Source organism: Lotus japonicus, chromosome 3 (assembly GCF_012489685.1).
Source record: "Lotus japonicus ecotype B-129 chromosome 3, LjGifu_v1.2".
Taxonomy (NCBI): Eukaryota; Viridiplantae; Streptophyta; class Magnoliopsida; order Fabales; family Fabaceae; genus Lotus; species Lotus japonicus.
The window spans coordinates 85,161,864-85,187,571 of NC_080043.1; the positions used below are offsets into that span (position 1 = coordinate 85,161,864).

General features: G+C 35.8%; 2 protein-coding genes across 3 annotated transcripts; both read left to right on the top strand.

Annotated features, from left to right (window-relative positions):
* The first annotated feature begins 7,392 nt into the window (after window positions 1-7,392).
* On the top strand, window positions 7,393-9,862 carry LOC130746729 (cytochrome b6-f complex iron-sulfur subunit, chloroplastic). Its single transcript, XM_057599444.1, has 5 exons — window positions 7,393-7,552; window positions 7,639-7,880; window positions 8,804-8,921; window positions 9,267-9,449; window positions 9,625-9,862. The coding sequence occupies exons 1-5, from the start codon at window positions 7,514-7,516 to the stop codon at window positions 9,724-9,726; spliced, it is 684 nt and encodes a 227-aa protein (XP_057455427.1). The 5' UTR covers window positions 7,393-7,513; the 3' UTR covers window positions 9,727-9,862.
* Window positions 9,863-16,027: 6,165 nt separating this feature from the next.
* Window positions 16,028-20,522, top strand: LOC130746730 (equilibrative nucleotide transporter 3-like). Of its 2 annotated transcripts, XM_057599445.1 has the most exons (10): window positions 16,028-16,169; window positions 16,990-17,057; window positions 17,148-17,252; window positions 17,532-17,687; window positions 17,777-17,920; window positions 18,003-18,108; window positions 19,181-19,350; window positions 19,449-19,609; window positions 19,707-19,965; window positions 20,068-20,522. In XM_057599445.1, the coding sequence occupies exons 2-10, from the start codon at window positions 17,019-17,021 to the stop codon at window positions 20,173-20,175; spliced, it is 1,248 nt and encodes a 415-aa protein (XP_057455428.1). In that variant the 5' UTR covers window positions 16,028-16,169; window positions 16,990-17,018; the 3' UTR covers window positions 20,176-20,522. The 2 variants fall into 2 exon arrangements, with proteins under 2 accessions (XP_057455428.1, XP_057455429.1); XM_057599446.1 differs by lacking the exon at window positions 16,028-16,169 and having other exon boundaries at window positions 16,869-17,057.
* Window positions 20,523-25,708: the final 5,186 nt, after the last annotated feature.

The window sequence follows — 25,708 nt, forward strand, 5'->3', positions numbered from 1 at the left end:
GAAATAAAATATCGGAAATATGAGGTAGTTGGTTTTGGTCCCTCACCTGTGGAGTGCTCAGTGTTGCATAAGATGATAGGATGGTGCTAATGCTATGACAGAACAAAGTAGGTTAAGAGTTAATAACCAAATGCTTGGGGTCTGTTTCCGAGAACTGTTACTTTGATTTTATATTGTTGGAAAATTGAAAGTATTTCAAAAGTTCAAGTTTCACGTAAGTTGCTAGCTCACCGGCCTTTCAAGTGTTTATATACTTAGTTTCACATTATGATAGTAAAAAGCATATCAAAGGGCTTGGTCTCGCGCGCATGAGATTGGGGCTCATGGGATCAACATAGTGGAGATTGGTGAATTTCTCCGTGTGCGCACGATGAGAAGTCTATTCCTATTGACAACGACTCAACCTATACTACTAATATATTATAAGATGATATTATAAAGATAAGTGTCTAACGTATCCTAACTCGAAGCACTGACATCACAAATTCGACGGGGCAACACAAGTGAGGTTGAAGGGGGAGATGACAATGAATGTGAGGGTGTGATTGAATAGGGTGATGGTGGCATGTGGGTGGAGATGCAAATGAGGGTAAGGGTGATGAAAGACATGAGGGTGAAGGTAGCGTGGGGAGGAGATGTGACTGATGAGAAGAGCGTGCGGGTGGGGCAGCGAAGGACGAGAGCTTAGAAGTTAGACGTATGATTTGAGAGATAAGAGAGAGAAAAAATAAAAAATAAAAATAGTGACTATAAATAATACTTCCCTTTTCTAATAGGACAGTGTATTCCTAGTAAGGTTTTAATGAGACATTCTTTTATATAGACACTGTATTCCTAGTAATCTTATCCTAGGTTGATAATAGGGATATGTACCCACACCATTAAGTATATCCATTAATTATAGTCGGGTAGATTACTATAAGAGCACTGCTATATAGCACGACAGGATTTGGCACGAGAGTGCACGAGCAGCAGTTTGTGGCGGTTTAAAACCGCCACTATTTTTCGGTACCAGAAAAAAACGCAAGGTTTACACATTTTTGGCGGTTTGAAACCGCCACTAGTTTGTAGTGCCAGAAAAAATCGCAAGTGTTACACATTTTCAGTGGTTTAAAACTTCATCGTGCTCCCATCGTGCTTAAATCCTCGTGCACTATCATTAACTGCGACTGATACAGTGCCCTACTCTAATACTCCCCTTACAGCTGTACAAACTTTAAATTACAAACCCTTTTTTTACCCAAACATGAAACATGGGACCATCCTGTAACCTTAACCTACTTGTCCAACAGATACGACGTACTTGTCTCTTTATATATGTATCACCTTGTGTAATGCATTCTAACTTAATTACTATCATTTTTAAATCTGATAGCTGATTAATGATTATGTCCATTGTAGAAGCCATTTTTGTATGTTTATTTGAGAATTGATTTTAGTGGTAGAATAATTTGTACCTGCCAAATAAAATTTCTTATATGTTCTACCCAAATTAGTCTTTGGTTTTTGTTTTAAAGTACAAATTTTTTATGGTGTCTGATTAATTCTTTTCTCAACATAAGCCGTACAAATTCAAGTAACACTAATTTTCTAAAAACATTTGCAGTTTGTTGTGGCCGTTTTAGAAATAAACCTTACAATTGGTGGCGGTCACAAATCTCACGGATTATAGGTGTTGAGTGTCTTCTAAAAATTGGTGATGCAGAAATAATTTTTGTTTGGTAAAAGGGTTGATGAGAAAGCAAACATCAAGTCCCACTCTGAACCCTGGAGCGCAAAAACGATCATATATAGTGAAGTGTAGTCACTGTTAAGGGGGAAAATGGCACAATCTACTATGGTTCTCAAAACAATTGCAATAACTTTTCAAACCATTTAATTGAAAACTTTGCGACCCCCTCACTTTGGGGCCTGGACTGATCAAAGTCTGAATAAACCCACATGATGTGAGGGACAACAACAGTAATAATTCAAAGATAAATCTGGTAAAACTTTATTCCTAGCTACATCTTCAGCAACAAGAGACAAATTTGAATTATCGATCTCTGTCATGCATCACAAAAGAAAATAACAACTCGATCCATCTGGTGGTTGGGGATGGAGAAGTTGAACTGTTGGTGGCTCCCCGAATATTAACATAGATAACTGTCTCACTCTCACTGTGTGGCTTATGACCAATATATTGGTCAAATTAAAGGAACATACCATTAGGTAAAGATTCGGGAATTAAAAGTTAGTTTTGGGGACATTGGGATCTCTACTCACTCGATTAAAGTCAAAGGAAATAATAATATCAAACGATAACTATTGATAGACACTCTATTTATGTTTCGTATATAGGAGTATATGCAAACTAAGAACCTAATTATTGATGGGGTTTCTGTGAAAAGAAGAGAAGAAAGCAGTAATGTTACAAACTACAGAGTACATAGTACAATCCCGGTCTTTAAACTATTGTCTACATATATTCTACTACAGAAATTTTATTAAGATTGCTTATTCATGTGCTTGGTGATCAGAGATTCATGACTACTTTAGAGTACATGAAAAGTAGCCAAAAAGATATAGTGCCATTACAACCAATAGGCACTGAAACAACCTCAACAAAATGAAATCTATTGAAAAAATAACTAGACTCAACATAACAATAATGTTAGACGCCCAACACTTCAAGTTTATGAAGATTAGAAACAACCTCCACAAATTGTAAAATTGACAATTTGTTATCGTTTCGACCGCCACAAAATGAAGGTATCGTGTGTCTGACACTATTCATGTATTCACCTATCACTATTCAATATGTTGTGCACCTAAAATTAGCTTTGAAAGCCACTAGCAATTAGGGTTGGGACAAAAGTCGGTCTGATCCATTAACCCATTATGGCACAAGCTAATTAATAAATTTGCATTTTGTAGGGTTTCTTATGGTGTAGAAACGTGGTCAATTTAAAAAATTTCGCACGGTCTAATATTTATGGTTAGGTGAAAGACAAAAAAAAAGTGTATAGATACTTTTATAGTGGAAATTCATGTCATAGTATAGTTAGATTAGAATCTTATGTCATGCAAAATATAGTAAAAATGATGTAATAAGTGTATAGATTCTTTTATAATTCATAATTAAAATTAGTTATTTTTTTACAAAATGTGAAGTAATGATAATTAATTGATGAAGTTTAAAATTGAGATTCAATTTATCTTTTAGGCCAACCAAGACTATCATTTTGTGGCTCAACCTTTATTAAACCTACACTTCATCGGGTTTCTTCGGGTCTAACCACAAATTCGAATTTAAAAGGGGATTTGGTCAATATTTAAAGTTGGGTAAAAGGTAATCACAATATGTGACAACACTCCTACCAGCTATTACAAGTTTATAATTTATACTTTATGTTGTTGTCTACTTTATACTATCATGTGCTCGATTCACAATTGATTTTAAAATAAAAAATACGGGGAAAATTCAATATAATTTGTGAATTTCATGATTATTTTTTGTAGAGAAGGTCATGGATTAATTTTGGAGGATACGATTTATCTTTCCGAAGTACCAAAAAGAAATACTTAAATACTATTAATGCATATTTGGATATTCACCTAAAATCTGCTAAACTCAATAACCATAAATTGTAATTTTTTAAAACACTGTGAATCAAACACCACATATATAGGTTGTGACTGAGACAAAAAGTTAGGGACACTGCGTAATCGCTTTTCATGTGCTTCATCAGTTGGAAACTCCTTTGAAGAACGTTCTATTTCTTTGGGGATGCTTCATGCCTGCTCTTTTTCTCTGGTACAACTTTCTTTTAATATAGCATAGTTTGAACACGTAGTCCTTTTTCTTTCCTTGTTGGGTGTTATCTTCTTTGGCGAAAATCATAGATTCTCTTTCCCCACTGCGTTGATGCAAGAGAAAGCATAAAGAAATCCACTATTTGTTTTTCACTTTTACCTTTCTTTTTTCCTTCTTCCTCTCCCTCCAATCAAACATAGTGTTACTTTCTCTTTATATATCACATGTATGCATGAATAAAATTTGGAAAATTACAGGAACTTGTTAGAGCATCTCCAATGGGGGTTGCTTAAATTCAGTTGGCAACTTAAGCAACGTTGCTTATTTTGAAGCACCACTGGAGCAACATGACGTGGCAGTTGAGTTGCTTAAATTTAAGTAACGGTTGCTTATTTTCTCTCTCCTTACTTTTTGACTAAAAAATCATATTTTCTCTTTCATTCATATACTTGTATAGTGTCATTACCTTGAAATAATATAAATATAAGAGGTATAATGAGACCCAACTAAAAGTAAACTAAGCAACCGTGGTTGGAGCGAATTCTGATTGGGTTGCTTAAATCTTATGTGTCAGTCTGGACCCACCGAAATCGTTTTTAAGCAACCCAACTAGCAACTATGCATTGGAGATGCTCTTAGGGAGAACAAATTGCACGCTTCAAACTAAATTAGCAAAAGCCAATAATAACAACTATGGTACATTGGTACTAATAAGAAATATAACTCTTTATAAGTCTTGGACAGGAAGCGCGTGGGTCAGTTTCAAACTAATCAGTTTAATCATAACCGTTTGATATAATATTAAAATATTCAATTATTCAGATTCAAAATACAAAAAATATGTAATGGCGAAAACACCCCTCACTTATCATCTCCTTCCCTCATAACTGCTCGGCTGGAAAAAATCACAGCCACCGCGGGAGAGCGGGCTCCGCCTACTGCTCCTCAGATCCTCCTTCTCTCCCTCCCCCTTCCCTCCACCTCTCCCCAGACCCAACACCGTGAACCTCCTCTTCTCAGATCCTCCTTCTCTCCCTCATCAAACCCCACAAACAAAGGTTGCAGCTTTCCTTCGCCGGTAGCGGAGATGACAGAGATTCTGTTCAAGGAGAGTTTAATGTGATGATGGTGGTGCTGGATTTGGGGGATGGTGGTGTCCGACCCTTAAAATTAACCCAAAAAAAAAAAAACGAAGCCAATAATAAAACAAGGGTAGAAAGAGAGGTGGAGTCGTGGAGAGAAGGGCATGATGATTTGATGAGTGCTTGTAGCACGCCATTCCTCCCATGCAGATAGCAGCATCATTGTATGTTTAGTGTTTGCAATAGAGAGGGTAGACAAGGAAGTGGGCCTTTACCTAGCTTCTTGGGACAAACTAAAAAATATGTATCAATGATTTATGTTCGTTTGGAAGGAAGGGCATTTTGGGCACTGTGATGTACATCGGGGAGAAAGTGTCTGCTATGATAGGTTTGATCATTTTGTCTCTTTCTTTTGGGTTTGGGACCAATAAAATTGAAATTTTTAAAATACTATTTAATATAAAATTACATTTTATAATAACGGAGTGGATTTTTTCCGGTATGGAGATGGTGGAGATAATTAAAAAAATAATGTTTTGGATAAATTTTAAATATAACCCTAAAAAAATTAATTGCACTTTTTACTTTTAATTAGAATAGTTATAAGGGGTTGTCTAAATGACCCATGATAAAATAATCTCAATGAATATGTGGGAAAAAAAAGAATTTGAAAAATTTATCACATTTTGGTATTATGTAACATATTTATAGTATGAAATTATAATATTTTGAAAGAATTTAATGTGTGCACCGTCAGTGTAAATTTTGTTTACACAGTCACTCAATTGAATTTCATCTTATCAGCAAATATATATGTTCTTATTTTAATTAAAATTTATTGTTGAATTTATTATTCCACCTACATGACATGTTGTGATTGATGTCACTAAAAAAGTTTTACATTGACAGTGCATATCCATTAAACTCACTCATTTTGAAAACAAAAATGACAATGTCGAATACAAAAATTCTTAATAATCATTCATATAACTTTTTGTTTAGGTCTTTCAATTGGCTTAAAGTCGAGTTGAATGACTTTAGTTATTCTTCTTTGATTGGACGATGAATCTATTTTTTTTTTGGTAAATCGGAAAGATAAATTGCACCCTTTATGAATTGATCCTTGAACCTCCCCCACCCAACCCATATGTCCCCTAACTCTTATTATTTGAGCTATCATTTGGAGACACGATGAATCTATTTTATTGTTTGAGTCTTTTATGGTATTTAATTTGTTATCTTTCATTGTAATTATTTAGGTATTTTTGTACGAATCTCGCAATTGTCAAAAAACTTGATCATGTTACAATTGACTGTTTAATAATTAAGAAAATACATGAGTATTAGATTAATGGTGTGATGATGAAACTTGGCAGGATTAAGATTTCTTACAATTAAGAGAAATGCATTAACTTTTTGTTTATTAGCTGAACTTCTGACCGTGATCCAAGGTCTTATGGTGGCTTGACGTGTTGATGCTCAAAAGCTTAATTATGAGCCTGCTTGCTTGGAATTCATGAATGGCATCAACTGCAGTAAACCTCTCAATCTCCAACCCTGCGCAACGTATTTGGCTGAAGTGAGAATCTTAGTGCAACAAGACTGAGATTCCAACACTTTTTTAAATACCTTAACATGGTGGCTGATTGCTAGCTAAATTGGGGCTCAGGGAGGTGAAAGTGTAGAAGACCTTATCCTCTCCTCCTAGGAATGTTCTCCCATTGTTGAAGTATGACTAATTTTTATTTCTGTTGGTTTTCTTTTATCTGTTTACTTTTTCCTTTCCAATCTAAGAAAGTTTTTTGCATTACAACACTAAATTTTTTAGGCCTAGTTTTTTTTTTTGTTTAAAATTGTTATTTTGCTTAAAAAACGAGGTCTGAAAATCATTATGGCAGGCCTGTATATTTTTCCGAATATACTGTTATCCAAAAACTGGCATGTCCTTAGATAAGTGGGCCAAATAGGAAGCCTAGAAATAGACTGAGCCCACACCGGAGAATAAAAAGAGCAAAAAAATCCCATAATCTCACTTTTACTAACCAAATGTTGTCCAATTTTTTTTAATTAAATATGTTTTTCATCCTATAAAAAATTGATATATTTTAATTGTAATTTCTACTAAAAAAACAATTCAGAATAAAATATGAAAGCCTTATGATCTTTGGCATTAAAATTAAATATTATAATTTTCACTTGAATAAAAAATATATTCATCTCACCACAAAAAATGTATATCAATTGACACATGATTATTCTACCTTAATTATATGTCTCAAGTTCCAATCCAAAACATTTGGTAGGAAAGACTTTGTAATTCAATCCGGTTCGAAATTGCGATTGCAATCAAATACAGTAATACACCCAAAAGAAAACATATATTCACCTCACAATTTTTTAAAATTTTGACAAAAAAGAAATTCAAGTTGCTGGATGGAAATCTAAAGAAAAAAAATAACAATCTGGATGGCTTAAGAACGTGTGGCTAGGTGACACCAACATGGCCTTAGTGCCTTATCCATGATCAACTGTTGTGTTGACAGTTGTGGTGGTCGTTTAAGCTTGTTTGCTCAACACCATCTTATTACATATCTCCTCTTTCATTCTCTATCTCAGAAATTCTTCATCTTCAACCATGTCGTCCACAACTCTCTCCCCTGTAACCCCTTCACAGGTATTACACTAGAAACAATGTTGTTATTTTTTTTCTTTCTTTCTTTCTCTGCAACAAGCAAGTGAGAGTTTTTGTTTTGATTTCAGCTATGTTCTGGAAAGAGTGGAATTTTCTGTCCCTCACAAGCGCTTCTTGTGAAACCAGCAAGGAACCAGATGGTGGGGAAGGCCAAGGGGATTAGAATTGCTTGCATGGCTACCAGCATTCCTGCTGATCGAGTCCCTGATATGGAGAAAAGGAAGCTCTTGAATTTGCTTCTTCTTGGTGCTATTTCACTCCCCAGTGCTGGAATGCTTGTCCCTTATGCCACCTTCTTCGCCCCTCCAGGGTAGGTTAACCTTCTCCATTATTGTTTTTATAGAAATTGAACTAGTAACTCAACCTATTTATGAATTGTGTTTTGGGTGTACTTATTGAACTCAACTGTTCCACTTTTTTGTTTTGCACTAGTAACAACGGATATCCAAACATAGCTATATGACTTGTACAATTGTGTGAATTGGTGTATAGTTTTAATCATATCTGTTTGTAGGTTTTGAATTAATTTTCTAAGTCTTAACCATTGTAGAGCAAAAGGATGGTTATTAGCAATCAGCTTTTCCTACTATAATTAAAGAAGCACTAAGAAAATTGGTAAAATATTTGGTATTAATAGTCCTCTTGAACTAATAGTTCATGTGATCTAAGGGGGATTGGATCCTCTCCAATGTCATGACCGCTGGAGAGAGATTTCAACCGTCCAAAATTTGGTGGAGTAAAAGGTTATTCTGGATGGCTAGGATTTTTCTCCACTGTCGTGTCATTGAGAAGCATTCCTTACAAACCTTGAATTTGATTTCATTTCCCTTGATATGTAACGTTTTACTTAAACATAATTGTACAACAGCTTGAGGCTAATTCTTGTTTGGTTATAATGGTCGTGATTTTTACTGTGAGAGGGAAAGAAATGATGGAAGTTAAAACTTGGGGCATATTCCTATTGTTTGGGAGGAGTATGGAATTGATTGTTTCTTACTTCTTGAAATGTTGCTTCCATTCTTAGCACTTTGCTTTCTTTTCATGTTAGCTTTAAAAGTTTTAATACATTGTATAAACTTATCTTATTATAATACAACATGCTAAAAGAGTCCTTAAACTGTTATTTGGTTCAAAGGAACACATATCCTAAAAGAATCAAAATTCAGTGATTAACTGTTGACCTGCCAATGTGCTGTATATTAATCTTAGTTTCTTCATCTATGCAAATTGCAGGTCAGGTTCTGCAACTGGTGGTACTATTGCAAAGGATGCCATTGGAAATGATGTAGTTGCAGAGCAATGGCTCAAGGCACATGGACCTGGTGACCGTACGCTTACACAAGGATTGAAGGTACGAAGTGCTTACAGCCGTTCATTGGCTAGAGTTTTCATAGATCTTCCACAAGCTGCAGATACTTTACATATAATGTTGAAAGCAATTGTTTTCTCAGACTATTATAGTATTATGCTTCAATGTTCAATGCCATTTCCCATTGCTTCTTTCCTTCTTCTCAATGTTATTCTCTTTGCTCAACAAAATTATCTTGCCATACTATGCAAAATTTATGTGGTAAATTGCAATTCTAGCCATAACAAGTTAACAACCCAAGATCTGGCCTTATATAAGTAAAATAAATTTCCTTCTCAAGCTTCCTAGTTCCTACCATAATAACTATTTTCATGATTTGAATCCCAGGGAGATCCTACCTACCTTGTGGTGGAGAAAGACAGAACACTTGCAACATATGGTATTAACGCTGTTTGCACCCACCTTGGGTGTGTCGTGCCGTTTAATACAGCTGAGAAAAAGTTCATCTGCCCCTGCCATGGATCTCAGTACAATGACCAAGGAAGAGTTGTGAGAGGACCTGCTCCCTTGGTAAGCAAATTAGAAAAACCTTTTCTTTTGACATTCTTTTCGCTGCATGTGTTTTGACTTAGAAGCATAGCATTTAGACTTGTTATGGTTTATTTCTTAGAACTTGCTTCACTTATCTGTTACTCTAATTACTGTACTAGCATTGAATATTTTTGTTGTTCTTGTTGTATGTCAGTCTCTGGCATTGGCACATTGTGATGTGGTTGATGGGAAGGTGGTGTTTGTTCCTTGGGTCGAAACAGATTTCAGAACTGGTGATGCTCCATGGTGGGCTTAGAATTCTTAAAGCTGTGCCTCGGCTGTCATATATTTAAATCTGAAATACAAACAATCTGTTTTTGTATTAATGCATAAACACATTTTGTAACGCAGTTTGATGCTGGTATATGATGAAAAGGAACCTCAATTGTCAACTGTTTTCCCCTATAATTCATGTTTCCTTATCATATCCTTACTAGTTAGTGTAAATTTTATTTTAAGAGCAAGTTGTGTGAAAAAAGAAAAAAATATGGTAGATATTCCCTTCTCATTCTCACATGTCAACCATTTTAGTCGTGCGCGAAGAGAGGTAGAGGGAGACCTAAAAGAGCATGAAAACACATTGTTATAAAATAGCTCATTATCAATAGTATTCCTCGTAAGTTAGTTTTTGGTCGAGCCAATGACGTAATGTGATCTATATAGCCGACCTCACTTAGTGGGATAATGCTTTTGTTGTTGAATGTCACAACCATTTGACACTCTCCAGCACTATCGCTATTGAGCACCTTTCACCATTGTCGTTTGGCGTCATTTACTCATGTCACACTTTTTTGTGTCAAAAATGTTAGGAACAATACCCAAAGTGTGGTCACATAACACTTACAACAATAAATCTCAAAGAGTGATACCCCAAAACAGAAACATAAACAATTAAAAACAAGCATTCTCTATTATAAAAAAAGATAAAAATAAAAACAAGCATGCTCACTTAAGTAAAGAAGCTGATGCATGCAATTGAAATCATGATGTAAAAACTCTAAGGGTCGTCTAAAATCCCTAAAACCTCCAAATTAATACATAAACCAATTGACTTATGAATGAAGAAGATTTTATCTTTCTTTTTAAACAATGCTCCCATATTAACAACTCATTCAGTTTTGCTAGAGCTGCAAATTGTGCGGCTATCTTGGAAGTCCAAATCATGGTTTCAGCAGCGCGAACATGAGTTAGCCTAGCTACTTTGAGAACGTAGAGAGAAGAGGAAAGCTTTTGTAGATTCCAAACTAGCAGCAATAGAAGCTAGGCATGATGAAGGCAGCATAGGGGGTGGAGGAAACAATGGAGGAGACGGTGAGAGCAGTGACCTTGAGCAAAGTTCAATGGTGTGGGTGGAGATAGTGGAGCAAAGGATGGACGAGGGCAGGCATGTAAGGAACTTCACATTTGACCTAACTCTACTTCCTCTCCAAATCATAACAAAACAAAGCCTACCCTTTTCAGCCTAGAGTACCGCCAGAGAGAGATGTTGACCTCAAGCTTGGGTTGCGCTAGTGCCTCACGACAACAGTGATAGAGCTCAAGGTGCTTGGCTGGGAACCTAGCTTCCTCGAGATATGGAGATTCTAGCGAGTTGGACCTATTAGTATTGAATGATGTGACGCGGTAAAGTGGGAAGGTGGTGGTTGCGTTGTCTCAACGTTTGGATTTTCGACTAGGCCACTACAAGAGTTAGCTCAACTACTGGCGTTTTTATTACCGACAACTATGGAATGTTCTCCTTGATAGGGAGAAAAGTGGGAGAAGATAATCAAACAAAAAGCAAAATGGAACGTTCTCTTTGAAACGTGTGTCAACGAGTTATGTTAAGAGTGAGTCCCACAATGCCAAATTACATGAAAAAAAGTCTAAATTGGATGAGTGAACTAGCTTTCAATGAGACACATAAATATAATTTAACAATGAGGGTGAAAATAAATAAGAATATATGTTTTTAGGAATTAAAATAAAAAATTATTTTTCAATGATGAAAACAACATTTAACATATTTGGAAGGATATAAAATTTTAAGCCTTTGATCTCTATATTTGTACTTTTTAAAATTTATCATTAATAACTCTTTTATCTTGTTAAAGTTATTGACTTTGTCAACCTTCTAATCAAGTGTCTTATGCTATCCAATATTGTTAAATAGTTGAGATAAAAATAATAATGAGTTGAACAATGTTATGTTAAAGAAAGGGTGCCCACTAGGGTGGGCAACCTTTTTTTTTAGTCCACCCATGGACCATCATTTACCGCCATTAGATTTGAGAATCTTAGAATATTTTTTCATTGAATGGTTATGATTGGTTGATGATAAAAAAGGTAAAAATATAATTTGACAATTCCTACATCCACTCCTATTATCAGCTCTTCTTCTCCCAGCTGCGGTGAGGTTTCAAGTTCCATCACTGGCCACACCATCTGGTGTTCCAAAACCACTTGTGCCCGCGTGTGACCAGCGACCCGCGCCAACCAAGTGTACCACCGGTCGCTCCAACCTCTGTCTTGCTTGCACGCCCCCGCGTCGTCCTCCTCTCCCTCAGGCGCGTGAGATCTGCGTGCTCCAGCCTTGATTGTTCTCTGTTGTTGCAGTTGCAGGCATTTTTTTTTTGTGTTCTGAGAAAATAAAAGGATAAACAGGGAGAAAGGAGAAAAGAAACACAGAGAGAAAGGGGAGGAGGAAGGTGTAATAAGTAAGGTAGAAGAAGAAGAAAAATGGCATCGACACTCCTTATAGATCTGAAAAATTCCTCTTTTTACAGATCTGAAACACCTAGTTTGCTTCCAGATTTTTCTTCCTTTCCAGATTAAGTTAAATTCCTCTTCTGCAAATAAAACAGTGAAATTTTCTAAGGTTCAATCAGATTGGGAAGGTTAAGAAAATCCTGATTAGATTATTTGGGTTTGTAGTGGTTTAAAAGTGGAATTGGAATTGAAATGAAAAACCGAGGGAGAAAACTAATTGATTTACAAGTATTGAGAAAGAGGTTTACACTTAAGAGATAGAAAAGATGAATGTTTGCAGCTTATTGAGGGAAGGTAGGTGGCAGTGGTGAAACGAGAAGGGTGGGGCAGCATTGGGGGGAGAAAGAGAAGGATTGGGGATGATGTTTGGAAATTACTGAAAAGCCCTTTGGTCCACCGGTGGACAAAAAAGAAAGTTGCCCACCCTAGTGGGCACCGAAAGAAAGACGATATTATCAACATTTAGAATTGGTTTCACATATGTAAAAAATTGTATAAAATAATGAATTGTCTTTAAATTGTAGTGGAATTTATATTTTGGGAATTGTTATTCAGACCTCTCACAGCTACTCAGATCCTGATAAATTTGTAAAATCTAAAAAAATCCTTCATAAATTTTTTTTTCGCTCGCACTTTGAAAGTGCGATAGTCACACACTTTCAAAGTGTAATAGCAAGGTTATCAAAACCAGACCGGTGATCAAACCAGTGAGGATACTGGTTCACGGGTTCAACCGTAGTTGAATCGTGGTCCAACCAGTTTTACCGCAATAAATTATTTAATATTATTTTGTAATAAATTTTAATAATAGAGCCAAATATGCCATAGAATAGTATTATTCAATTTATAAAAGAACACAACACAACAGAACCTCCAATTATGCCAAAATTGTACTATTTAAAGATTAAAGATATAAAAGTAGGAGCCAGCAAATTGACCTCAACACCTCTCCTGCAACAAGTGACCACCGCCATTTCAGATTAAATCACAAATGTCATGCAAAATACAAGCCAAATGCAAATTGGAAATACTATACAAATGAAATATCAGTAAATTATCAGGAATTTAGTACTAATATATTAAGATCATAGCTTCCAGAAACAAAGTAAGGCATTGCGCACCCCTCCCTCAGATCCAATTCGATGGAACAAAACTAGTGAACTTCCAATTCTCCTTCAACGCACAACCATTTGCTTCAATGGGCACACACTTTTGAACAATATTAGCATAACCAAGCCCAAAAAACAAGTCAAGTCCAGAACAGAGGCCGCTGTGAAAGGAAGATTCAGGCGAGACTCGCAGCTACAGCGGCGCGCGGAGTACTACGGCGATGCGCGAGGACTCCGGCGACGTGCGTGGCGGATCGAAGGTGAAGAGGTTGGAACTTGGAAGACCAGGGTTTGCTCATTGTTGTGGTTGCTATTCTGGAAGAAAGGGTAAACACGTTTGAAGTTTTTCAACCTAATAATCATGATTTAGGTTTCTTGGCCTTTTTTGCGATCGGATGTCTTTTTGAGCCCATCCTTCAAGAGTTTTTTTTGTTTGTCTCAGCCCAGTTGGCAAAAAATCCCCAAAAAAAATTATTTTTTTACTGAACCGCCCAAACCGCCAACCGGCCGGTTTTTCCTGGTTCAAACGGTTTTAGACCGGTTCTTTTGATTCACCTCCGGTTTTTGCACCACACGGTTTTATGGTTGATTCAGACCGGCCCAGGGTTCGGTTCCCGGTTTAAACGGTCGAACCGGCTGGTTCGGTTCAGTCCGGTTTTTATAACCATGTGTAATAGTCACACACTTTCAAAGTGCGAGCGCGACACATATATTTCTTTTTTTTCCTGTTTAATTTTCGGAAGAAATTTTGGACTATCACTTATTAGTTAAGGTAATATGATCATTCTAAGTTCAAATATGCAGTTAGAATCTCTAAATTCCTACACCTTCAAGTAGTCTGACGATTTTCAAAAATCATCTAATATTAGTTATGTACAAATTTGCAGCAAAACACACTTTAAAAGTGCGTTTACTTCGCACGTTAACAGTGCGTTAACTACTTACTTTTAAATTGCGTGCGTAACGCACTTCTAAAGTGCGTTTATTTGCAGAAAAAAATTAAAAAACGACAGAAACAACTCCCTAAAGTTGGATATTTTCAAAAACGACAGAAGATGGAGGTTGTGGTGGTGGTGGCGGCGGCGGCGGCGGCGATGGTGGCGGTGGGTGGTGGTGGGTGGTGGGGTGGAAGAAAGAGGAAAGAGGTAAGGAGAGAGGAGAGAGAAAGAATGTGAAGAGAGTGAGGATTTTTTTTTTATTTTTTTCAATTAAAGACATTTAGAACTTTTCATACATTAATGAGGAGTCTGAATAGCTGTGAGAGAGTCTGAATTAGGGATGACAATGGGTAGGGTCTGGGTAGGGTACTATAGTACTCATCCCCATACCCGCGTTTTAAAAAATTACCCGTACCCGTCCCCATACCCGCGTGGGTAGCAACTTGAATGCCCGTCCCCGTACCCTCTGGGTACCTATATGCCCGTACCCGCGCCATTACCCGCAATTTAGCTAACCAAAATATATTTTTCACTATTTTTGTTAATAGAAAACAAAAAATACAATTAAATTTTTAAATAAAAAACACTAATATAAATACAAAAGATTATCTACGTAACAAATAAAATCATTCAACTAAGAATATTTTTTTTAGAACGAATAAGTAAGAAAGATATAACTTAATTTTTAATTTTGTATTTATAATATAGCCCTAAAGTTGTAGGTTATTAACTTACTAATTTTAAAAATAAGTGGAAGTAAATTAACAATGATTATGAATACTTTAAATATTCACCTATTTTTTAAAATAAGTAAGTTTGAAAGCTATAGCTTAAGTTAATTTGTTCATATAATAATAATAATAATAATAATAATAATAATAATAATAATATGTGTGTGCCCATACCCGCACCCATTATAGTACCCATACCCAATACTTTTTGCGGGTAATTACCCATACCCAACCCCATACCCATCTAGCGAGTTTTTACCTTACCAATAATGGGTATTTTTTGCGGGTACCCTATGGGTCCGAGACCCATTGCCCTCCCTAGTCTGAATAACAATTCTCTTATATTTTTTTAGGACCGGTACCTTATAAAAGGAGAGGGCACGTATCTTTTGGTTATTATTTAAAATATTTAGGATTAAATTCTAAATTATAAAATTTATTTCAAAACATAAAATTACATATTAAAGTAAAAATATATGGTACCAAAGAAATCATTTTTTTTATTCTTACTCAATAACCCAAACCCAAACCAAATCAACTCGTTTCTGATTAATTTCAAAAAAGAAAAAAAAAACTCGTTTCTGATTAGAATCACTTGAATCGGATTTGATGATAAAAATTAAACAAAACAAACCAATTGAATTTAATAGATTCGGATTCTTTGTTAGGTCAATTATAGGTGTGAAAGATAGTACTACTATTTTCCTTGACTAAATAGTAAATAGTATAAATAGAAGCCGACACATGTGAATGTGAAAACTGAAGAGTCACAACACTTTCGCGGTGACGGCGGATTCAACGTTCCCAGCATCGTGTGGGAACAAATCATGAATATTAAAAATTGAGATTTGGACTCAGATTCATATCGATTGTTCCTGAATAATAGTTCAAGGGTTAAGAATTTAAAGTTACGAGATATATGAGTTGGGTGAGGGAAATTTAGATATCAATTTGTAAAGTGCAATTTATCTGTAAAAAAAAACAAAATTCAAATTGATGTCATTGACAAAAACGTGGAATACAACTTTGCAACTTATCTGTTTAGCCCATGATGACGCAACTGCATTAATATAGTAGTAACAGCACAGCCACACCACGACACAATTCAAAGTTTTGAGATTCTTCTTCTTCCTTGCATTCTCTTCCTCTCCTCTCAGCGAGTCTCCATTTTGGGTAACCTCTTCCTCTCTTTAACTATTATTATTTTTTCTTTATCAGTCTATTTAGGTGCCATGGTATTGCTATTTTTATTTTTGTTATTATTGCTTTGCGAAAGATATATACTACTCCTGTTCGTTTGTTTCTCTTACTTGCTGTTGCTGCATATTGTCTCCACCCAGTTCATCATCACGTGGAAGATGGAGCAATTTTAGTAGCAATACCTGCAAATACCCATGTGTTTGTTCTTCTTTTATTGTTAACTTTAATGCCTGCGCTGCACATGAACAATGGACAACATTGTGATCGCCGTGACCTGCTCATAATTTTAACCTAAAATAATGCTTTGACTTGAGCAAATTCATTAAATTTATAAATTCCATTTTTATATATCTAAGATAATCTAATGTTGCCTTAATGCCTTCAGACCAATTTTTTCTTTCCAAAATAAGATTGACTTTTATTGAGTCATTATTTCTATTCAACAACCAGTCGCATTGGTGTGGTTGTTTGAATCCGTAGGTCAAAAGCTCGATTCCCGAGAGTCGTATTCTTGGGACACGTTAGACCTTCACCACATGTGGATCAAAATTGCGAAAACAATTTTCTATTGCCTCTGTAGGCACTTTCTCTTCCTTTTATATGCTAAATATCTCTATTTTTTGTGTAATACTTTATCATTCTATTTCTTTAGTCATTATTCTGGACTCATATCTCAAAGTTTACAAATGCCATTCTTTCATTTTCCACTCATATCTACTTCTCTGCTACTATATATTTCAACTTCATCATGTACACATAGAATCCTCACCTTGGTTTATCTACTCTCTTGTAGAGATTCATTAAGAAGTAGCATCCTCCGCCATGGTCAACGGTGAGCTTCAAACACCAACACGTCTTGAGGTTTGTGATTGGATCCATTACTATTCACTACTTTAGCTTATGGAAGCTAAGTGAATTATGTTCTTAATTTCCATGCTTTTTATATAACAGGGAAAATATGCTGCAATAATTGTCTGCTGGCTTCTTGGCAATGGATGTCTTTTCTCATGGAACAGTATGCTCACAATAGAAGATTACTACAAGAAGTTGTTTCCGGTAATTGATGTGTATTCATTTCTCATGCTTACTTTCACAGCTGTTTGCAAAATTGACACAAAGGCACAATTCCAATTTGTATCACTTCCTTGAAATATATATATATATATATATATATATATATATATTACTTTCCTGTCAAATTAAACTTCATGTTCTTTTGTTTTGAAGAACTTTTTACACTCAATTATGTGATTCAGATGTTGTAATTTTCTAATAATAGAATTGCCTGGGACTCTTGGTAAAGAAATAGTTTAATTTCTTTTTCTCCTTGTGCAGAAATACCACCCCTCCAGGGTGCTTACTCTGGTATATCAGCCATTTGCAGTTGGAACACTTGCAGTGCTGGCTTATAATGAGGCAAAAATCAACACACGAAAACGGAACCTACTTGGATACACTCTTTTTTTCATAACCACTCTGTTGGTGTTAATTGTAAGTCCAATTCACTTGTTTGTGAACTTTGATTCCTTTAGCATGGTTTTGATTTTATATATGTTTCCAACCAATCTTCCGTTCCATAGTTGGATTTAGCTACATCTGGAAAAGGAGGACTTGGAACTTTCATTGGTATATGCGCAATTAGTGGTGCTTTTGGAGTTGCAGATGCTCATGTTCAAGGTGGAATGGTGGGAGACCTGTCCTACATGCAACCAGAATTCATTCAGGTCAGCATAAGTGATATAATTAGTATTACTATGAAGTTATTGAAGATATGAATTTAATTGCCACTCTATTTTATTGTTACAGTCTTTTCTTGCTGGCTTAGCAGCATCCGGTGCATTAACCTCTGCTTTGAGGTTAATTACAAAAGCAGCATTTGACAGTTCTAAGGATGGTCTTCGAAAAGGAGCTAGTAAGTTCAACTCTTCAATACCTGAGAAATAAATCATTCTTCTCTTCTTTTTGTAATTGATTATAACTTATAAGTATAATAAAGTATAAACTACTATAGGCTGCTTGCCAGCAGTCTCAACATTTCTTCATTTAGATACGTTTATGCTTGACTTTAGAACAGTTGTAACTTCTGTTCTGTACTGATTACCAACTTCACTTTTTTTGTCGTCAATTAGTCAAGAATATGCCTGCAATATGTTTGTTGAACCTAACATTCAATTCATGAACATATGTATTCTTATGTTGTTGTTTTAACATAAATAAGATAGACACATAATTCCTTCTGTTTTGGTAAAGACAGTAATCCCATTTCTGCTGATAGGGTGTTTGGTACTTTGGTTTACCTTTTACAAACCAATTTAGATTTCAAAATCAATTTTAGCAAGAAGAACAAACTTTAGCTTGTGGATAGAACTGTATTGGCTTTTGTACCCCCCACTCTACTAAACACACGCTGAGTCCTCCATTATCGTTTTTAAGTGAGATTCTTAGATGGATACTTTTAGTGCCATGTTATCACAATGTAACGTGCCTTATAAATTTGAGGTTGCTTTTTTATTTAGATCAGCAATATCAATTTCTTCTAATTCATTGAAGTTCTGTGGTGCTGGTTCGATTTATTGTTCTTCGCTACCATTGAATTACATACAACTATGACCATTGTCTTCACTTTCCATACTATTTTTTTTTTTTGATAGGCCTTTCCATACTATTTAGTTACTGATCACTTATCATGCCATATTGTCCTTGCAGCTTTACTATTCTTTGCTATATCAACATTCTTTGAGCTTTTAATGTATTCTTTATTTGCTTTTAGTTCCATGTCATTACAATATAATATGCCATATATACATACATTTGAAGTTATTTGTTTGTTAGATCAGCAATGTCAATTTCTTCTAATTAATCGAAGTTATGTGATGACGATTCTATTTATTGTTCGTTGCCATTGTACTATACAACTATGGTCATTGTCTTCACTTCCTGTACTATTTAGTTACTATCATTTATCATGCTATACTGTGTTGCAGTTGTATTTTTTGCCGTATCAACATTCTTTGAGCTTCTGTGCGTTCTTCTCTATGCATTTGTTTTCCCCAAACTTCCAATTGTGAAGTACTACCGATCAAAAGCAGCATCAGAAGGATCCAAAACTGTTTCAGCTGATCTTGCAGCTGGTGGCATCCAGACATTACCTGAAGTGAGCACTGTTTCTTTCTTCTTTTTCACTTTCCAATATGTATCAGAACTCTTTCACTGTTTAACATTCAGCTCATGCTTTAAGGATTCTTTTTCCAGGGCGAGGAATATGAGAAAGGACAAGAGCGGAAGGGAAACAAACAATTGTTATTGGAAAACATTGATTATGCACTTGATATATTCCTAATATATGTGCTAACCCTCTCAATTTTTCCTGGATTCCTTTCAGAAGATACAGGATCACACAGTTTGGGGTCCTGGTATGTTCATTACAAAACAATAGGCCAATAAATATGTTTTTTGATTATATGTGTAACAGACTAACAGTTGATGTTAATTTCCTGTTGTTTGTTTCAGGTATGCTCTTGTTTTAATTGCAATGTATAATGTGGGGGATCTGATTGGAAGGTACATTCCACTCTTGAAATGCGTGAAGTTGGAAAACCGAAAGATGATCACGGTAGCAATTCTATGTCGTTACTTGCTTGTTCCAGCATTTTATTTCACTGCAAAGTATGGTGACCAGGGGTGGATGATAATGTTGACATCCTTCTTGGGGCTATCCAATGGTTACCTTACTGTCTGTGTTATGACATCTGCACCCAAAGGCTACAAGGTGAGTCAGTTGAAGTATTAAATACAAGTTTCAGACTTCAGTGTCATTGATATAAACTATAAAGCACTGAGATATTAATTTTCATGTTTTGGTTTTTTATAGGGTCCAGAACAAAATGCTTTGGGAAACCTATTGGTGTTGTTTCTTCTTGGAGGTATTTTTGCAGGGGTGACACTTGACTGGCTTTGGTTAATAGGTAAAGGGTGGTGACATCTCAATCATGACAGGGTAGAGGAATGGTTATGAGGCTTTCTTTGTAGAAAAAATGAAAAGCTTTCATAGTTTATAGCATATTCTTTTGCTAAATTAAAAATAATGAATTGGTTAATTTTGGTGTTTCATTCCCTTAATATAACATTTGGTTAAGAAAATTGCTCTCTCGAAGATAGTCTACGACTTTCAACTTCTGTTAGATGATCACATTTTCTTTGTACCATTTATATTTTTTTTGCTGGGTTTGAGACTATTTATATGTGGTTCAACCACATTCGAATTTGTAACAGAATTTGTATATTCTTTCGTCCTCGTTTAGGAATGATATCAATTTAAACAGTCAATGAATCAAGTTATCTGCATATTATATCAAGGCTGTAACTTGACAACATTGATAATTGATAAATCATCCAATTCGACATGTTTAATTGTTTCTTAGTGTAACTTGTAGTACATACATATTTGTATACAATTTCAACTTTCTAAATCCAAGCCCAATTGCACATCTTCCATTTGGGCTTTCGTATGTGTTTGGGGGTGAGACGAAGACGTTTGTTTTGCTTGGGAATTCCCTGATGGTCTTGGTGCAGTTGTCTGCTAGTGACTTCTTAGGGGGAAGAAGGAAGATGAGAGACTAGATGCTATTAAAATATTAAAATTGATGTGAAAAACAAAGAGCTCTTCATAGTTAATAGTTAATACTTAGCACAGGTCGGTTTCGGGCGGGCTCGGGTGAAAGATGTCGGGTTTGGGCAGTTTTGAACCAAGCATATATCAAACCATTTTCAACCGTGGAAGCCTCGGATATTTCGGGTGCGGGTTGAATCGCTAAACGGGTTGCTCGGGTGGGTTGAAACGGTTTTGGAGTAGATTGTGTTTTCTGGTTTTTGTTGAAAATTTCAAACAAAAATGGAGAAAGAGGGAGAAAGAGAGAAAGAAATCAACAATCATATGTAAAGGTGGCTTGCGGTGCTGGACTAGGGAATGAAAAAGATGGAGTGGTGGAGGGTGAAGTTGGTTTATCCCAGAGTTGGAGAAAACTGAAGATGAGTAGTAGAACTTGGAAGACTCTTAGCGTGAAAAGGAAAGCAAAAAGTGTGATGGGGCTTGGATTAGAGTTTTGTTGAGATGAATCAGAGAGAAGAGGAGAAGAAAGTGATGAGCTGATGAGGGTAGTGAGAGAAACGAAGTTGCTTTAACTTTACTCATTGCTGTGTTTAGCATTTTCAAATAAAATAAATCTTTAAAAGACAAGCTTTGGAAGTGATGTGCAAAAGGTACATTTATTTATTCATTTCAATGGCAATTATTACTCCCTCTGCACTATGCAGCTTTGGTGCGCAGAAGTCAAAAAAGCACATGCTATGATAGTAGATTTCAAGCTAGCTACCAATTTTAATTAATATTTTATCTACTTTGGTTCTGTTCGGGTTTAGATGGTTTTTAAAAATTCAACCCGGACTCGACCGTATCTACCCATCTGGAACCATAGCAGCTCAACCCATTCCAATGCATCCGACCCGAACCGCCCGTTAATGCAGTTTTTGACTCGGTAAAGTCGGGTTTGGGTCGGGTCAAATAATCATGCTCAACCCTAGTTAATATAGTTAGTTTTAGTTAGTGATTAGAAAAAGCAAAGTTAGTTGTTAGTCTCCATTACTATTCTGTTAGCTACTAACTCGGTATTTGGTTGTAATCTAAGATGATATAAAATGTAGCTCATTCCCGTCCTTAGAGACTAACGTTCAATACATAAACATTACTATGATTCCCAAATTCAAGAGGGTATCCCTTGACAAAAAAATAAAATAAAATTCAAGAGGGTACCAAAATTGTATTTTAGATGCGTGGAGACTGCTCATATATTGATCACCTTCAGAGGTCTTACCGTGGATGTGGAGGATGTCGTGAGAAGTCCAACATTAACAACATATAACATGCACGAATGAGGCAAAACATTAACAATCAAGCCAAGCTAAACTATGTTGATTCAATACAAATAATAGAATATTATAGAGTTTTTCTTTAACTTCTAAAACACTTTTTAAATTATTTTCTTTTGAAAGGAAATTATTTTTGATCATAGTAAACTAATCTTTGTATTCTTATTTCAATAATGATTATGATAAAAAGAAAATGTAACGTCTTCAGTAGACATGCCAAGTCAAATAACTGACCGTTACTCATTCACTCTCCGTTCTGAATCGCCTTCGCCGGCGTCTTCCCAGTTTTCTTCTTCTTGTGTTTGCATTCTGAATTAGAAGTTTCAGCAAATCTTCATGACTTTGAGAGGCTGGCACCCATCGTTGTTCTCTGAGATTTGGGACCGGATTCAAAGATGTCGAAGGAGGAGAGCCAAGTTCGAAATTTGAGAATGAAGCAGTTTCGTGGTGGTCCTGGGTGGGTGGCCGGAAGTGGAGCATGGGTGGCCATAAGTGGAGTAGGGTGAGTTCTTATTTTAAGAATGATTGCTTAATTTTGTTGTCCTTTCGAGGATGCCTTTATGAAATGCTAGTGGTTCTTAAATAAAAATGATTTTTTTTTATCCCTCATGCTTCATCTAGTTCATTAAATATGTGAAGTAGTATTACGACAATCAATCAATAGTAAAATAACATCTTGTTACATCATTTGACAAAAAAAAAAACTTGTTACATCACACTTGTTTAGAGCATCTTTAATAGGAGTGTCTCACACCAAAGAGACTCTCTCATTAGTGTCGGGAATTAGATTTCCTACCCCCCTCATTTAGAATTGTCACCCCATTTAAAAGTGGGGAAAAATCAAAATTGTCCCTCCGTGTTTTACTCCGGAGGTTGAACATTCAGACTCATCCAGAACTTCAACTTTCGGACTCTGTTAATATTAGAACAGAATTCAGATTCACTTTTAGAACAGAACAAAACATCAACACTCGGAGCTCTCAAGACGTGCGACCCATAAGCGATATTGAGGTACCCAAAAGCGACCAAGAATCGCGACCAAAAGGGTATTGTAATTATGTTTGTTTGTCCCATATTATTGTCACTGCATTTTCATGTTTCTGTTTTTGTGACAGTATCTAGTTTGAGAGATCCGAATCTTGAAGTTTCATATTAATCCAGAACAACAACTCTTGGACGTCTTAAAAAGGGGGTGGTAAATTTTATTATCAACCAGCCCGAACCTTGAAGTCCTGGAGAGATCCGAAACTTATAGTCCTGGATCACTATCACTCTTATCAGATTCAGTATTGTTATTTTGCTTTACTTTTCAAATGCTTAACTTGGATTATGTATTGTAATTTTGTTTAAATTGAATTATGTAAATTTTCAATTTTAAAGTCATGTTATTTTTGCTGCAATTGGACTAAAGTCATGTTATTTTAACTGTAATTAAAGCTTCCGAACTTATAACTCTCGGACTAGCCCAAAACATCAACAACTGGACTGATATAGAGGTTTAAGTCCCGGAGGGTAGTCCCGACATTTTTTTAAAAAGGCTAGGGTGGCAATTCTAAATGATGGGGCGAGAAATCTAATTCTCATTAGTGTCTCATACTATTGGAAGGAAATGGATCTTCCACCATATTTAATTTGGGTGTCGTAGTGTAGAAACTTCTCGGGTAAATAGTCACATTGGTCCCTGGATGTTCGCACCGACTTCAGAATCGTCCCTGGATGAATTTTATTAGGCTCGCGGTCCTCAGATGTGGTAAAAAATAGTCATATTAGTCCCTGACGTTAAAATCCCCTACGTCCGTTAACCCAATTAATAAAAGTCAACATTATCTTTCTAATTTTCTTTCACTTTGGTCCCTTTCTTCTTTCTTCCACCCTCTTCACCCCCTCCTTCCATCATTTTCACCAAAACCCACCCCCCATCATGCTTCAGAAACCCAGAACGTAAACCCACAATCTTCACCTCCTTCATCTTCATCTTGTTCATCTTGTTCATCTTCACTTTATTCATCTTCATCCCCTTCTTTCATCATCTTCACCAAAAACTCCTCTCCTTCTTCATCAACCCATTTCCTCTTTTTTTTCATTTTTTTTTTTCATATCATCATCATCAACACTCTTCTTCTCCTTCTTCAACCAACCATGCCCAAACCTTCTCTCCCAGATTTAACACAAACCCAACTCAGATTTAACACCATCACCGCCTTCTCCTCTCACTAAATTCGGTAACCAGAAACACACATCATCTTTCAATTTCCCCCTCAATATTTAACACCTTTAAAATATTCATCTTTCAATCTTGTGAGTTTTTTATGTTTCTCCGCCCGGATCTGTTCAACCCCTTCTTCAATGGCTGGTTTCCTCTCACTTCTCAGGCGCCTCTACCTCACCCTTTACCACTGGACCGTTTTCTTTGGATGGTAGTACATTCACTCACTCACTCACTGTTCAACTATGTTGCCCTTTTTCTCAAATTCTCTCTCTTAATTTGTGTAGGGTTCAAGTTCTGTATCAAAGCCTTTGATTTTCGCTCAAACTGCAGCTGTATTAGAGGCATTTGAGGGAAAAGTTTTAATTTTTATGAGCTATAGACATACCCTTTTGTTTGTTTTCTCTGAGTTGTGTTAAATTTCTTGTGGGAATTATCTCAAACTTCTCAAATAAATGGTAAAGTTACAATTTTTTCAACTTTTCATGTTGCAGAACCAAGATATTGCCTAGCAAACCTTTAATCTTCTGCATAATTGGACTGCTGGTGTGGTGTGTTCCCTCCCTGTGGTGGTGGTCTGAGTTTATTTTGAGTTTTTTGGCTTGCTTCCCTGTGTTGCAAAGATCTGATTTGTGTTGGACAAGGGTAGTTTCCCTATGCTTGTTTGTACAGATCTTATAAAAAATAAAGGAAATGAAAATTGGTTGAAGAATTCTGGGTCTTGTACAGATCTGATTTGAGTTTTATTTTTTAGGATTAGAGTTTATTTTCTGGGTTTTGTTGAAGGTGATGGGTTTCTGAAGCATGATGGGGGGTGAGTTTTGGTGAAAATGATGGAAGGAGGGGGTGAAGAGGGTGGAAAAAGAAGAAAGGGACCAAAGTGAAAGAAAATTAGAAAGATAATGTTGACTTTTATTAATTGGGTTAACGGACGTTAGGGGATTTTAACGTCAGAGACTAATATGACTATTTTTTGCCACATCTGAGGACCGCGAGCCTAATAAAATTCATCCAGGGACGATTCTGAAGTCGGTGCGAACATCCAGGGACCAATGTGACTATTTACCCAAACTTCTCTCTCATGTGTCTCTCATTAATATGTTATTATAAAATATTATTATATTTACTTATCATATAAAGTGTGTAGTTGAATGTGGGGTCTACTAGAGAAATTTTTTAAGAGTTTTTGGGTTGGAGTAAAAAGTTAGTAAAATTATTTAGATGATGTGGTACCATGGAGAATTGTAAAAAATGAAGTGTAGACACTCTAGTGAGTGTGATGGATAAAGATGCTATTATAATAGGTTACTTATGTCCTATGCTACATTTTGGACCCACATAATAGAATATGAATAAACACCTCATATAAGTGACTTTGCTT

Excerpts from the sequence above, each read along its gene's own strand:
- LOC130746729 (XM_057599444.1), top strand. The coding sequence starts at position 7,514 with ATGTCGTCCACAACTCTCTCCCCTGTAACCCCTTCACAG. Across the intron at positions 8,922-9,266 it reads CGCTTACACAAGGATTGAAG|GGAGATCCTACCTACCTTGT; the intron begins GTACGAAGTGCT and ends TTTGAATCCCAG. Across the intron at positions 9,450-9,624 it reads TGAGAGGACCTGCTCCCTTG|TCTCTGGCATTGGCACATTG; the intron begins GTAAGCAAATTA and ends GTTGTATGTCAG.
- LOC130746730 (XM_057599445.1), top strand. The coding sequence starts at position 17,019 with ATGGTCAACGGTGAGCTTCAAACACCAACACGTCTTGAG. Across the intron at positions 18,109-19,180 it reads TGGTCTTCGAAAAGGAGCTA|TTGTATTTTTTGCCGTATCA; the intron begins GTAAGTTCAACT and ends ACTGTGTTGCAG. Across the intron at positions 19,610-19,706 it reads TCACACAGTTTGGGGTCCTG|GTATGCTCTTGTTTTAATTG; the intron begins GTATGTTCATTA and ends TGTTTGTTTCAG.